Genomic DNA, 16387 nt, shown 5'->3' on the forward strand with positions numbered 1-16387 from the left:
AATTATAAAATTAAGAAGACAGTTGGCCATACAGGACTATATGCATTTTTATTTTTTTAAATTAATTTCTAGCGGTTGAGGGGGGGAGGAGAGCCTGACTCAGGACTCAATCTCATGACCCTGAAATCATGACCTGAGCCAAAACCAGGAGTCGCACACTCAATCGACTGAGCCACCCAGGCGCCCCTGACTATATGCATTTGTTAAAATGAATTCTCCAGAGGTAAGCCAAGTTTTCTTCACACAATTAAATAAGCTAAGAGAAGATATAACTCATGTATTTTAGTTAAAATTTACAAATTGGTAAGAATAAAGTACCAATATTAAAATAATTCAAAAACAGTAACAATAACAACTAACAGGTTAAGTGCTTACTATGAGCTAGGCAATGTTCTTCACTTTTTTTATGCTCCTTAATACTCAAAACAACGCTGTGATACAGGTACATTATTATTCCCACTCTACAAATGGGAGATAAAGTACACCAACATTAAGAAACTTGCCCAAGATCATACTGTTAATAACAGGTAAAGACAGTTGACTCAAGCCCAGCAGTAAAAGTGTAGAATCTATTAAACCACTACACTACACCTTCTTGCCGTATCATATAGAACATGTTTCATAATTTCACTGCCATTGATGAAATGTGACTGTTGTATCTATCCATCTGTCTGTCCATCCATCTTTTAAAGACACGAAAAGAATACTTACTGTCACTAGGAGTACCCTGTTCTAACAAAAACTGCTGTCCTTCACTCCACTGCCTCTCCAAAAGCTGTTCTATGCTGGCTGCTACTGGAGGCAGATTTTCCAAACTACTGTTGACTGGTTGATCATAGCGAATCTGTAAGCTGCTTACAGGAGATCTGTTGAAAATATTAATTCTCAGGTTAAACAGAAAGAGAATGCATTCACATTTCTTACCTTATGCTGACCCTTTCCCTGTATGAGTTTTCTAACTCCAGACTGCCTATATTGGAAGAATGATAAAACCATAATCCACCCTAAAATTGAGTAATTACCATTCTTTCTCCCCAAATTATAAAATCACGGGACTAGCTGGCTATACTCAGTAATTAAAAACCACTAGAAAATATAAACACACCCCCAATAATCTCTGAAATAGGCTGTACAAGAATTTGATAGCTTTAGACAAAAGGGGGAAAGACAGTATGAGAAAATCTTAAAATAATTAGCCAGAAGAGAAGAGTTCCACCATTCTGCTTAAATATGCAAAATACCAGAGTAACACTAGACAATTATAATAATGTAGAAAGCATATTAATTTACAACCAACAGAATCTCAAATTTCAGTAAAAAGATATTTCTAATAATTTTGAAAGAGCCTTTTGTTATACAGTCAAAAATACGAATTTTCTAGTATTTACAGGATTAAGGAGCATTAGCAAGACCAAAGCAATTTTTATTTGAGCAAATTATACAAATTTTTCTAAAATGCCTTGGATCTGTACTTCAAATGGTAACAACTTAAGTCTTCAAAAATAAGTATTACTTAACATGAACATGTAATGTCCTCTCATTCACTTTCTTGTTTCCAATTAGTAAACATGGTCATCTCTGCCTCCAGCCCCCACACTAAAATAGTACATTAGTAAAGGGCTTCAGACTTTCCCAAGTGTTTCCACATAATTACATGATCTTCATAACAATCAAGTGAGAAGTCAAAACCTGGCTTAATGGTTCCATTTCTACATGAGGAAACAGGAAGGGGCTTTAGTAACTTGTGCAAAGGGCAGCGCTGGGGTCGGCTCGGGTCTTCCAAAAAGCTCTAGTGCTCTGCCACTGCCTCAGTGTGCTTCTCTACCAAATCTCTGAACAAGTTAAACAAATGAAGGGTTTTTTTCCACATGGAAACATCACATACTACATACAGATAACCATCTCTCTCTAAATAGTACATTACACCAGGATAATTTAGGTTATTAAATTTCAGGCTGATTTTTAAAGGGTAATATAAAGTTGGAAATATATGCTAAAAATAATTTGGTATAATTTATTGTTTTAATGTTTTACCCATTTGGCCACTAAAAACCTAAGAACTATGCTAAGCAGAATAAGACTAAGGGATCTTGCAAAATTTCTGGGTAGCTTCTAGGATATTTTAAGAGGGGAACACAGAAATGTTTCCTTCCACTAAACACATGAGCAAAAGTCCATTCGTTTTCTTCTTTGAAAATAAGAATAAAACAGTACAGAAGTAATCACAGCATAAAATTACAGATTAGTCAGCTGATGCTATCATTGTGTCCTTCAGAGTCCTAGTTTGAAAAGAAAGAATATTTCTTCCAGAGTTCAGTTAGAAGTCAGTTAGGTGTCCAGACTTTTAGGTCACCCAGGAATTTTAAAGGAAAAAGACACTACTAGATGTACCACTAGGAAATAGCAAAATTAGAGGTTACCGAATTAATTCTAATGATAAAGATGTTCCTTAAGACATTACCAGTATATCAGCAAAATAACAACAGATATTCATGGTATCACTGCATAAAAAATTTTAAATTTTTAATAGAATTTGTAAGTTCCCACAGTTGAAAAAAGACTCCAGAATGGACTTTCACCTCCTTCTGTTCTCCATTCACACCGTCTAACCCTGCTTGAGGCAGAGTTCACAAAATTAGAGAGCAGAGAGAAAACAAACTAGAAGGTATATAAGTTGAAAGCAGAATACAATTAATAAAAAAAAGAGCCATAGCCTAAAGTTCCATTGTTTTCTACAAATTGATACAATATTCCTTTCTGCCATACTTCCCATAGAGAACAGAAGATGTAGGGCACTTAGACTGTGTCAGAGAAATTCAACCCTTTCAGTAGAACTCTGGTAAAAACTCTGCTAACAGGAATAACTTCATATACATTAAATAAGGTACCTATTCTATCATGACTACATTCTATCTATGACAATTTCAGAGAACAAGGTAAAAATTGTTATACTTTGATTCAAACAATTTTAGAAACTAGAAAGATTTTTTCTTCAGAAGTTTATTCTTTTTTTTTTAAAGTAATCTCTACACCTAATGTAGGGCTTAAACTTATGATCCCAAGATCAAGAGTTGCATGCTCTTCCAAGTGAGTCAACCAGGTACCCCAAGAATTAGAGGAAATTTTAGAAATGAGCCCCTAGAACTAGGAAACTAGAGATGAAAGGGTTACGTGCAAGGCCCACGACAGGGCAAAAACTGGAACCCAAAGTTGAAAGCCTTGAGCCTCTAGCTTTAAGAGATTTAAAGACTATTTCATGACCAAGAAAAATTAGCCAAATTAATGTATTTAGTAGAACCAGCAGCTAAATATACAAATGATAAAAACAAGAGAGTTGAAATTGATCGGAAATCTAAGAAAAGGGATGTCTTCTTAAAAGCTTAGAAATCTAACCATGTGGTTAAATTAATATTCAAATTAATTTAGAATCATTTTTCTTGACAGTCCAGACATGCTTATCTACAAAATGCTTTTACAGCCTCACAAATGTTCGCTCTGATAGGAGATAAAGAAGTTTCCAAATCTCAAAATGTTTCCTTTGCCTATACTCTGCAGAGTAAATAATACTTACCGTGGTGAGAGACTTCCTCGGGGTGAGCTTCCTCTGCCAACAAGGCTGCGGCTATTGTCTCCAAGATCTTGATCTGCAGTGTAAATATTTCATAGCTGATAAAGTGACTCTCACTAGATAAGAGGTTTTAAGCTCTTGCCCTGATTTTTCCTAAATCGTACATAAAACCTTTACCACTATCTTTGCAGTTACTATGAAAGTAGAAGATCTAGTATATTGCTAGTTCAGAATTGCTGAACTGTGGCATGTTAAGGCGTTGTCCCTACATGTTTTTGTGGGTGTAGAAGGCCATGGATTATGTTCCGTTCTTTCATTCCTTTCAATTTTACAGCACAGAAGCGTGGTTTGCATTTGCAGTACCCTCCCCTCAGCCACTTTTAATTTCTACGGTTAAAGTAATGAATCACAGCTGTGGACAGCTAATCTGTATGCTTATCACAGCAAATCCTTATGCTTTGTATTTTTTAACACTTTGCATCCCAAGACAAGTCATAAAATACATAATGTATTACATACAGCCACACACAGTAACTAAAATTACATATATTACATGGACCCCCACACCAAGAATAAAATTAAATATAACGCTACAAATTTAAAGTTGACAAAATTCAAAATTTGAAGTTGACAAAAATAAGTAGGAATATAGCATTCTATCCTTAATTTCTTCAAAATAATTCTTTGGTAACACTGAATATCTCCACTTGAAAAGTAACTTGTATTTCCCCTACAAGTCAGTTCCTTCTAAAATCACCCTATCTGGCCTCTTTCAAGGTTGTCCTCCCCTTATTCTGAGTCAGGTAACCTCTGACCCTTAAAGGGTAAAGACATGACTGATCCATTCTTGGTGAACTGCTAAACCCATTCCCTTCCCCCAAACAGGCATGACTACTTGGACATGTCAACAAATCCTTAAGGATGGAATGAAACAAAGCAAATCCAGTGGCTCATTAAAACAGTACAAGAGGCAAATGCTACAAAATGTCAACTGGTAAAAATTCACAGGATTACTAAACACTGTAGAAATTCTCTAACAGGATTTTTTTTTAAACCAAGTTTGTGTAATGCAATTTCATGAATTATGCAAATAAAGGTTTAGGCTATTCACAGAAAAGCCCAGTGTTATGTTACTTTCATTGCACAGAACTGAGAACTGAACACATCAATCACAAAAGTCACAGGAGACATTGTTGCATTCCTGCCTGCTGATGGCTCTGCTTAAACATTTACATTTCAGACAGTAAAAAAAGCACATCACTATTTTGCAGCACAGCACACTATTTACTTCCAACTGTGACTCTTTTGGTTAAGGTGGAGGTGTGTGTGTGCAGCACAATCCTGTATTAACCACACCTTTAGATTTTTCAAATAAAATAAGCCAATGGCGGGAGGAGGGTGGATTTACATTGGGGGAGAATTTAAAAATTCTTGAAAACTTACCTGTTTGATTGTTTTCAGACTGAACTATAAGAGCTGCCATTGATGAACTTGGATTTAATCTACTGCCATACATATGAGATGGTGCCTGACTAAGAGAAGATCCAGAGAGGGTATTTGCCTAAATGAAAAGAATGACAAAGATAAATGAATTATATTTGAAAATACCTTCATATTCTTCCTCCTCATTGACCTAGTAACTATTTTTTCAAACCTAAAAATATAAGCAAACATTCCTGACTTTCTGAAGAGCAAATTTCATTCTTTCTTGTTTTACCATTACAATATTTCAATTTTTGAAAAGTTACATAATTCCAAATTAAAAAAAAAAAAGACTGGCACAAAGTTATTTTTGCTTCACTAACAAAACTCAATGGAATGGTAACCATGTGAACATATGACTAATTATTTAATCTTATTAAACCATTTACAAAATAAGGGCAGGTAGACAACAGATGTCTAACAAATGCTTCAGTCTCTTACATCACAGTCTGGCGAAGGAGGTCAAAAGGTCCAATTTCTACTTTTAGTATTTTAACTATACAGAGCGATATTTCCATTGCTTAAACTCTGTCATTAGTAAAACCTGCACACTATTCTGTTACTTCCTATTTTGATAGACTTGGAAGCCTGCTGCTTTTTCTGTTTTGTTTTGTTTTTATTTTAAAAGAAAGCAAACAGGCATCACAAGTATGTTTTCTATACAATGCAGAGCTCAACGAATCACAGCTTTGCCCTGACCCCATATAAGGCACTGTCTTTTTGGCAGGAAGCCAGCTCCACTAACTGGAGAGCTGGTCCAAAGTTTGTAATTCATTCATGTTGCTAACCACAATTCTGAAGGCCTGTACTGGGACTTGTGCCAAACAAGCGAAAATGAACCCTTAAACAGATGAAGCTAAGGAGGCTGGCCAAAGTCTTGCGTAATCCAATGTAATAAAAATGCCTTCTTTGATGTGAATACTTTCTCCCACTTTCTAAGAATATTACAACCTTAAAATGTGGCATTTGGGGAGCAAATCTCTTGTACACAAAATACTGTTACTCAAAGGCAGCTATTACTAGCCTGAAATACTTTTCAGATTTAACAGAACCACAAATTTTAAAGTAGATGTCATATTCTTTTTTTATGAATGAAATCAAACTTAAGCTTTTATAAAATGATACCATTCTATATTATTTCCGAACAGAATTCTGGAAAATAATTTCCAAGGACTGAAGCACTTCTAATATAAAGAAGCCAAGTAACAGCAAAACAAAAGATGGAGGCATTCTAACAAGTACAATGGCACACAAGAGACCAAGACAACATAGTAGTTATAACAAGCAAAATATTACAGAAAATAAACTGTGTTTCTGGAAAGGGTCAGACCCTGACATTATATGTGGCCTCTAGCCAACTTACTGGGCATGAAAATTGGACTTTACAATTCACAGAAATACTGTGATGTGGAATCCTGTCCTTGTTTTCCATTGTTTCAAAGTGTGTACTTCCTAGCTCATTCTTTCATGTTCAAGTTTAATTGGTCAATTTTCGGTTTCATTTTTTCCTCTTATTAAAGATGTGTATTGAAAGCCAGTAAGTTTGTACTATAAAGTCTTGTTTAACAATCAATTAGCCCTCAGTAAAAGCTACCTAATTTTAACCTCAAGATCATACTAGACATTTACCATGTATTTACTAGTATGGCATACTAAAATATATAATTCATAAATGGAAACATAGTAAGATTTTTTTATATCTCCAGAAGTCAACGACTTGGAAATCTTGGCTTCTCATAAAATAAGTTAGGATAAGAAAAACCACCAAACAGACAAACAGAAAGAGCAGACATCATCAGTCCCATGTGTTAACGTCTCAGGTACCACATACTTAAAAATACCCCTTTGCAGAACCAATTTGCTCTTATTCTAGATAGAATTCTAAAAAGACCACTAAGCATATAAAAGATTAGAAGTGAAAAATTTATTAGAAAGAGGAAGAAAAGTTATTTATTGAGACATTCGTTGGCAGCAGGAATCAACAGCTAACAGTGTAAGAAGAAAGAGGAACATGAACAAGAGTGAGCGCATATATTACAGAGTGCTGCTGAGGTGGTGCTCAAAGAACATGGACATCTAAATGCCTTAGCGTCTGTATCTTAGCCTTCTTGCTCTCCTTTACCATGAACTCATCTATAATGGTTGAAACATAACTAATATTATATCAGTTGGGACTACTTTATTAATTCCAATTAACAGTTTTATGCATTGCCTTCATCTTTTAATAAGAATCAAAAGATCCGGGAAGCCTGGGTGGCTCAGTGGTTGAGCATTGCCTTTGGCTCAGGGTGTGATCCCGGCGTCTTGGGATCGAGTCCGGCATCGGGCTCCGTGCAGGAAGCCTGCTTCTCCCTCTGCCTGTGTCACTGCCTTTCTCTCTGTGTCTCTCATGAATTAATAAAATCTTAAAAAAAAAAAAATCAAAAGATCCTACTCCTCAGAAGTACACTTTTTCAGGAAGGGCACTTTCTGCAAGGGCTTTCTATTTATTCCTTATTAGTTTCACATTTTTTGATGCAGTCTTCAAATTATCTCAGTTTCTCTATCATACATTAGCCCACCATGCTAAAAAAGATCAAAATGCAAAGCAGTACTGCATAATAACTGATTTACATAATCATTATCATCAAAAAGAAGATAAATCATCTTTAGCATAATTTCAAGAGGAAAGTATATATTTTATAAAGGTGACAGGCAAAAGCAAAATTAATAACAAAAACCTAAAATGGGAATACATTCTTTGTTATTCTAAATGACCAATTTCCCAAATTCCCTAAATGAGTAAAAATTATCTGGTAGTTTGCTTTTTAAAAATATTGCAATTACTGAAACTAGAAATTTTGGGAAAGAGATTAAAAGTTACTAATTTTATCAAGCTGCATTCTATGGTATATTAAAACATCTCAATCACTCTACATTAAAACTCAAGAACCCACAAATGTCTAACACTGCTTAGCCAATGCTTCTGAAATGATGTTTAGAATGGTGAATGTTGGGAACCCACAATAACTCTGTTCCACCTCAGGGCCAAGAAACTCCCATCAGTTCTGTTTTTTTTGTTTTGTTTTTTTTTTTTTAAAGATTTATTTATTTATTTATTCATGAGAGACACAGAGAGAGAGAGAGAGGCAGAGACACAGGCAGAAGGAGAAGCGGGCCCCGTGCAGGGAGCCCGATATGAATCCCAGGAATTCAGGATCATGCCCTGAGCCAAAGACTGACGCTCAACCACTGAACCACCCAGCCGTCCCAACTCCCATCAGTTTAGTGAAGAGATTTACAACTTAGGAGCAATGAAGAAGGGTAAGGGAGAATGGCGAGAAGGCAACTTCCTGAGGAGAGCATACACATAATGTCAGACATTGTGTAGACTCAAAAGTTCCTATTGATTATAAAACAAACTGGTTACTTGACTTCATAGTGTCCCACTGAAATCATATAATCTATTCAACATGTGTAAATAGATTAGACCAAGATAAAAAATATTTAATAAATCCTGTAAGTTCATATTGCCATAATTAACTTCTGCTTTAACTTCCAATATATGATCTTAGACTTTGTTTCCTTCCCAAGATTAACAATTGAAAGGAACTACTTCCACTCCAGACGTTATATGATACTCACCCTAATACTTTAGTAAAAGCCTCACTAAGAGAAGTATAGGGTATAGGGCAGCCTGGAGTGTGATCCTGGAGACCTAGGATCGAGTCCCACATCAGGCTCCCTGCATGGAGCCTGCTTTTCCCTCTGCCTGTGTCTCTGCCTCTCTCTCTCTGTGTCTCTCATGAATAAATAAATAAAATCTTAAAAAAAAAAATCCAAAGGCAAGATGAGTAAGAATAAATTGAATAATTCCTGAGGTAAATTTAAGCCACTTTGAAAAAAAATCCATGTTTAGGTGCCTGAGTCAAATAACCCTAAGGAAATTTGGAATAAGTTATTATGCTAAAATATCTAGAAAGATACTAAGACAATATTCAAACTCAAATCAATTTAGTGTTTCCTAAGTAGATTCACGGACCTTATTAAAATATTAACAAGATTAAAATGACATTTCAGCTTGAAATTTCCCCTGTTGTTAACAGTTCATATTCCAAATATCTGCTTATGACCATAGAGAATTTTTAAAAGATCTCTGGTAAAGTAACTTTACCAAATTCCTAGGCACTTGGTTCCTTCTAAAAGAGTCAGCTGTGGAGAAAAAGAAATGCTAAAGCCTTCTCAGTTATTTGAATAGCAAACTTAAAGTAGATGATAGTTTTTGTTAGGTTTTTTTTTTCCTCTCTCTCTAATGTTGGTAAAGGCAGAATAATAAAGAATAAACAACAGAAATTAAGTTTGAGAGAACAAAACCTATAAAAACTTCACCTTTGGAAAGTATCACAGCAATACATCATCTAGAGGTAGATATGAAACTTCATACCTTCCATCATACAGGAAGGGGTTATAGCAAGCATTTTTTAAATGCACAATTAACCTGTCAATAAACATTGAAGTCAAACAAACTCTAAAACACATTAGAGCTGCTTCTTCAAGCGTTCCAACCCTGACATACGATTTAAAAATACATTCTTCTAATATCCTGTCAGACTCACTAAACTGAATATTACTTTTAAAATTTATATTTCATATACATTCTTAGAAGAAAAAACTTTTCATCATCACTGCATCTGCAGTAAATCAAGCTCTCTCACCTGGGCAAGGTGCTAACCCTCTCTGCCCTTCAATTTCCAAGGGTAAAAATGGAACTAATAATAGCACCCATCTTATACGAAAATTGCCAGAATTAACTGAGCTAGTATACAGGGCTTATAAAGAATCTTTTGCCACATGGTAAGCACTCAAATTTTAGCTTATTTTAGAAATTATTTTCATATGCTATTATGACATCCATATTTTCCATAAACTTCATTAGAGAATATCATTTATTGATTATATTTTTATATTAACACAGCTATATTTCAAAGATTAAAACCTATTTCCTTAAGAAAAACTAGACGGTATAAATGTCTCATTATGCAATGATATTTTAATAGATCTATTCTATATAACAAAGCAATAGTGCAAATATAATATAGGGATTCAAATATTTTAATGATTATATATTTTTTTCAGTTTGCAAACACAATTTGACTAGAAAAGTTTTCAGGAAAAAATTAGAGAACAATGGAAAGTTTCATATATTCTCCAACTCAATTCAAACTTTGCACTATGAAACATATTCTGATAACAGACCCCATTTCTGTGTCAGCTCCCACCAGTAAGGCTTTAATACTCAGCGTGTGATGAGAGATGAAACCAAGTGTGAACAACTTTCAGGTCCCATGAGTAGGCTGACTGTTAAAGCTGTCAGGTTCAATTGCATCATTCCACATTATTCAATGCCCCAAACTGCTCCCTAATTGTTAGGAGCTTAACGTATTCAAAACCATTGTTTAGGCTAATGCTGAAATGCCCCACAATTGAGTTTCTATAAAGTAGTGGGAGGGATTAAATTGTTGTTAAACCATCACTGAACACTCATGATTGGACAACAGGACTGTATAGAATAACCAACCAATTCTAAGCAGGTTTCCTAATTGGTTAATACCTAATCAATATATCACCCATCTTTTTCAGAAAAAATTAAGTCCCTTAGAATTAAAGCAGCTATTGAAATAATTTAAGAACTGGAAAGACCTCAGTCAACAGCTATATCTAAAAATAGCTAAAATTCATATATCTATGTTAACATAGAATGATATATTTTAACAGAAAATGTTTTAATACTATTTTTAAGAAGAGAAGTGCTTCTGTACAATTTATCTCACTGATAAACAGGCTGTTTCTGTAACAGCTGAAACTAAGAGTCCTATAATAATTGTAACACCAGTATAATAACCATTAAATCCAAAGTACTTTATGGTCTACAATGTACTTACTCTCATTTGAAGTTCATAACATATCAGTCCTCATAAGAGAGAGGACAGGTATTTTTAAGTATTTTATCTTACACACAAAAAGAATCGACACCCACAAATTAAGATCTGCCCACAGTCACACTAGTGAGTAGCAAAGCTCCAAGAATTCAAGATTTCTGACTCAAATTTCTATTTGGCATTGTGTCACACAAATGAACACAGTAAAATTCCTAACAATGCTTTTCAAAGAGATACCTCTTGACGCAGAGGCACATCACTGGGAAATTCATTTTATAGTAATGATTAGTAAACTTGGAGATCAGACTCTGGAGTCAGACTGCCTTGTTTCCAAAACTTAGTTCCACCACTTATTAGACATGTGATGTCGCATAGTTACTTAACTTTTTCATCACCCAATAGTAAGTGACATTACAAAGCACTTTATAAAAACTTATTTTGCACAAAATGTTAACATCTTTAAAATTACAAGTTATTATGAAATTACTTAAAACATAAAAGAAACATTCAGTCTGACCAATCAAGTCAGAGATCCTCTGAAGTCAGGTCTAACTGCCTAGGAAATGGAACCGTGTTCTCTAACAGAATGGAAGTGCAGACATTATCTGAAAGGAAATCGAGGACTACGAAATCTAAAGACAACTCCCTCCACACACTCACGTATACCAAAGTTATCATACTGGAAAAAGAAACAGTCAAAGCTGATGGAAGTAAAAGTCTCCCAGACATGTGCAAAACATTAGTCACTAAACTAATTGTACCTTAAAAATATTAAACATCTGCAATTACTGAATATCACATAAATAAACCCTGAAAGTTCCTTCATTTATTTTTAAATTTATTTTTTTATAATAGTAACACAGAGTAAACAAAGAATCAGGTTATCTACATGAAGACTATGCCCAAAAGCAAAACCCAGAATGCAGAATATAATACAACCATTTTTCATTACATTTGGTCTTAAATTCTTCTATTAAGGGAATCATCCTTCAAAAAAAAAGCACCTGAATTTTTTCCAAAAGACAAACAGAATTAACGGAGAACTAGAAGACTGAGTGGAATTTGAAAGGTAAAATGAAAAATTAATGACACACCTACAGAAACTAATTTATACCTCTACTCATGATACAAGAACAGAGCACATCATTAAAAAAACAAACAAACAAACCCACATGGACAGTAGTTCTATCTTCCAATAATGTTAAGAAACTATTAATTATATTCCTGTTTTCTGTGAAAGAATAATTACTCTAAAAACAAATAAAATAAAGGGATTTAACACTGAAGAATATAAAACTAGATTATCAAACATTTTTTAAAGGTTTTTTCAAATTAGGGCTGCTAAGCATTACTTTTTTCCCTAGAATTTTACAAGTGTCTCCTTTTTCCTCCATTAAAAGCACAATTCTGTTCTCAGTTTTTAATTTCTATTAAGCTCTTCCTGATTTACCTCCCTGACCACTTTCCAGGGAACAATTCTTAAGACAACAAATAAGCTAAACAAGGGGCCTGTCTATCTTACTTAAAAAACCAAGGCCAGAAAGATCAAGAATGACCTCTGGATTTTCATACTGGCACCAAGCCAGTCACTAAAATCTACTACTTTCATTAAGTTTTTTTGGGAGGAAAAAAGTAAGGGAGACAAAAATATTATTCAAATTTAGCATTTCTGTTCTCTGATTTATATTTTTTAAAACATTTGTTTGCTGGTGTGATGATTTTTTTTAATAACTGTAATAAGACTCCTATAATTACATTTTAAATATTAGTAATTTTAATTAACTCAATTATAGCATTGCTAATCAACTACCTATAAAGAAACTCTAAATAACAGATTACCATTTGATTACCTAAACACAATGCCTTGTGCAATTTGAAAACAAACAGGGCCTATATGAAAGTTAAACAGAAATAAACTTGTCATTTTTGAAGAGAAGATTCAATTACCAAGTACATCATAATCTGAAGAGTCCCAATTAAACATTCAATTTCTTCTAAATATTTTTGTATTGTTTCTCCAGCACATTGCCTAGAAAATTCACATTTTGCACATTCAATACCAATACTATTGTCTCCGGCAGCTAAATTGAAGTAGTTCTGCACTCAGTTCAACAGAGAGGTCAACGTGCCTCAGTTGCCTGGAGACTGATGGTTGCTACAGCAGCACCAGATAAGCCAGGCTAAATCAGCTTCAGCTTGAAGGCAGAAAGCAGTGACTGCTAGACAGAATCATAGATGCCGTTGTCTCAGCATGCAGCATGAGTCTAACTAGATGATCATATTTATAAGAGACCCATCTTACTGAAACAGGGAAAGAGGATAAACACTAAGGATTTTAATTGGACTGAATCCTGGATTACTTGCAACTATGATTTCTTTGTTCTTTGGTTGAGTCATATGTTAAGTGGAATTCTCCCTCTAGCTATAAATTTCTCCTCACCACCACTTCCCCCACCCACCTCCCTAATGCCAACCCCCAAAACCACAAACATAATGAATGAGAAGAAATGAGATTTTTGCTTAATTCAGCCTGGAATTAACCAGAGAGTAATTAAAACAGACTTTTATAAAGAAAGAAAAGAAAAATGCACGCTGAAAATGTTCATGTGAGACTTTGTCCAAGGATAGAAAGCTATCAACAGCATATGGCTACACTTAATTAAAAGAGATGAAACTATTTACAAGAACCATTCTCTCATTTATCCTTTCACCTTCTCTAACCCCACACCCCTGGTATGCTGGCTACCTCACCAGGGCTAGTGAAATGAGCTACAAAAAACTCTTCTAAATTAGTCAAACTCCCCTTATTCAGGTGAGAGGTTCACCACATAGTTAACTTTCATTTTCAAACATGATACCACTAATCATGCCATTGGTTTTCTGTGCCGAACTGTTGTTTATTCTAATACCTGACCTAATTATAATGGTGACTATTTGCATTGTACCATTACATACTTTAAAAATAACTAATACTGCACTTTGATGTATAGCTTACAGAAAATACTAAAATGTGTGTACATATTCTAAAGGCCTGTACAATGTAAATTATGAACACACACATAAAGCATAAATTTACAGCAACCTACAAACAACCTACTTAACTAACTGTAATTAGAAATTTTGTCTCCATTATAAACTTCTCCTGGGGCATCTGAAGTGGCTCACTCAATTAAGCATCCAACTCTGGATCTTGGCTCAGGGCATCATCTTGTGGGTTGTGAGATCAAGCCTTGAGACTGACTGTGCTCAACACAGAGTTTGTCTGTCCCTCTTCCTCTCCCTGCTTGCACACTCCCTTTCTCTCTCTCTGTCTCAAATAAATAAATAAATAAATAAATAAATAAATAAATAAAATCTTTAAAAATTTCTCTAAACACTAAGAGACTTATTACTAGAGGTTTGGGTAAAATTATAAAGAATTCTAAACAGATAAAAAATATACTTTAGGAATTTTAATGTATTACCTTTGGTAAAGTGTGTGCGCGCGCGCACACGCAGCTTTGCCTACTTACTGCCTTATTTGTATAATGCAAAATTATGATTTTTCTGATTTAAAAAGCAAGATATGATTTTCTTGCTTTGTTTTTATTTATTTATTTATTTTATTTATTTTTTTATTTATGATAGTCACAGAGAGAGAGAGAGAGGCAGAGACACAGGCCGAGGGAGAAGCAGGCTCCATGCACTGGGAGCCCGATGTGGGATTCGATCCCGGGTCTCCAGGATCGCGCCCTGGGCCAAAGGCGGGCGCCAAACCGCTGCGCCACCCAGGGATCCCTCTTGCTTTGTTTTTAAAGGATTCCTGAAAACTAGTAACCTTACAGATCTAAAAGTAAAGGGATAAATGCACAATCACAGTCACTTATTTACAGTATTTATGTACATACTTTCTCTTCCACTAGAAGGAAAACAATACAGTATTTGTAGGGATCAATCCCACTCTTTATCCCAGTCTTACACTGGTTTTTGAAAATTTAGACAGCAGATAATCATACAGCACTTCTGTGATTTTTTTAAATTATAAAAAGAATGTTTAAAACTAAAGAAGTCCAAAATTAGTTCACACTTTCTAAGTCCTACTCTTTATTTTATTTTTAAAGATTTTAAAGTAATCTCTACACCACCCACTTGGGAGCTTGAACCCACAACCCTGAGATTGAGAGTCACAAGCTCTACGAACTGGGCCAGCCAGTCACCCAACTAAGTCCTACTTTTTGAAAGAAAGAATAAAAGTAGGGGCACCTAGGTGGCTCTGTTGGTTAAGAAAGAATAAAAGTTCCCACCAAATTATTAGTTTACATCATCAGGAAAAATTAGAAACTCAGAAACTGAAAAGAATCAGTTAATGACAATGTATTCTTTTGTCCTTTCTCATGAATATCACATAAAAATGTCTATTATATCCACTAACGTGTCAAAACAAATGGAGATACTTATAAATTCCTATAGGAATTTATATAGGAAGGTTTCTATACAAGGTTTCTTTCTTCTCCAATCAAACTCACTTTCAAAAACGACAAAGCCATCTACAGGTTACTTCATAGCACTGTAATGATTACCTGAGTTGTAGCAACAGCAGGGGTTGCAGATGATGCTGCTGATGGGGAGAGTGCTCCCACTTGTTGCAAATGCCCAGAAGACTGCTGAGGTAAATGAGAACTGGAGACAGGAGTGCTAGATCCTGAGCCAGATACCACATTTGGAAATGATACTGCTACATCATTGCTGTTATAAATACCTGCAAGAAAAAAATTTTTAAATATTTTATAACTTAGCCATCACATTTGTTATAGACACATATTATTAATCATTAAGTTAGAATGCCCACATTTCCTCCTGATCCCTCCCCTCAGTGATAAATTTTATGGGTGCTGTATCAATAACTAGATGACTAAATACTGACTTGTCACTAAACACTTGTTTAAAAGAATTTAAATCATTTTTTGTTAACAAAAATGGCTTTGCTAAAAGCCTGCAATCACATCAGGAAGTGCCATATAAAAACAACAGTAAGGGTTTTAGGAATTCCTAAAAGCAAAGAAATATTTCTAAATAGGAAAATGAAGCGATTATAGAGTTGCATAAAAATCACCTACTAAAGCTTTTCAAAATGCAGATACTAGAGCCCCAGAACTCATGATTAAGAAGGTCTGGGGCAACCCCAGTGGCTCAGCAGTTTAATGCCTGCCTTCAACCCAGGGCGTGATCCTGGAGGCCTGGGATCGAGTCCTGCGTCGGGCTCCCTGCATGAGCCTGCTTCTCCCTCTGCCTGTGTCTCTGCCTCTCTCTCTCTCTCTGTGTCTCTCATGAATAAGTAAATAAAATCTTAAAAAAAAAAAAAAGGTCTGACATGGGAAGAGACTATTTTAGAAAACTCATCCAAGTTATAATATAGAAAATAAAATGGAACTGAACTAGA

At 34.8% G+C, this 16387-nt stretch overlaps 1 protein-coding gene across 19 annotated transcripts in view; it reads right to left on the reverse strand.

The window, feature by feature from the left end:
* The window catches only part of MLLT10 (MLLT10 histone lysine methyltransferase DOT1L cofactor), a 248150-nt gene that overhangs the window by 14407 nt on the left and 217356 nt on the right, over positions 1-16387 (reverse strand). For all 19 annotated transcript variants that reach the window (XR_013379311.1, XM_077896853.1, XM_077896851.1 and 16 more), the window contains 4 exons: positions 15528-15706; positions 5012-5129; positions 3572-3644; positions 712-866 (listed from right to left, as the gene is read on the reverse strand). Coding sequence is in view for 18 of the 19 variants with exons in the window: in XM_077896853.1 (XP_077752979.1) it covers positions 712-866; positions 3572-3644; positions 5012-5129; positions 15528-15706 (525 nt within the window). In the remaining variant the exon portion in view is untranslated. The remainder of the gene's footprint in view (positions 1-711; positions 867-3571; positions 3645-5011; positions 5130-15527; positions 15707-16387) is intronic.

Source organism: Canis aureus, chromosome 5 (assembly GCF_053574225.1).
Source record: "Canis aureus isolate CA01 chromosome 5, VMU_Caureus_v.1.0, whole genome shotgun sequence".
Lineage (NCBI taxonomy): Eukaryota > Metazoa > Chordata > Mammalia > Carnivora > Canidae > Canis > Canis aureus.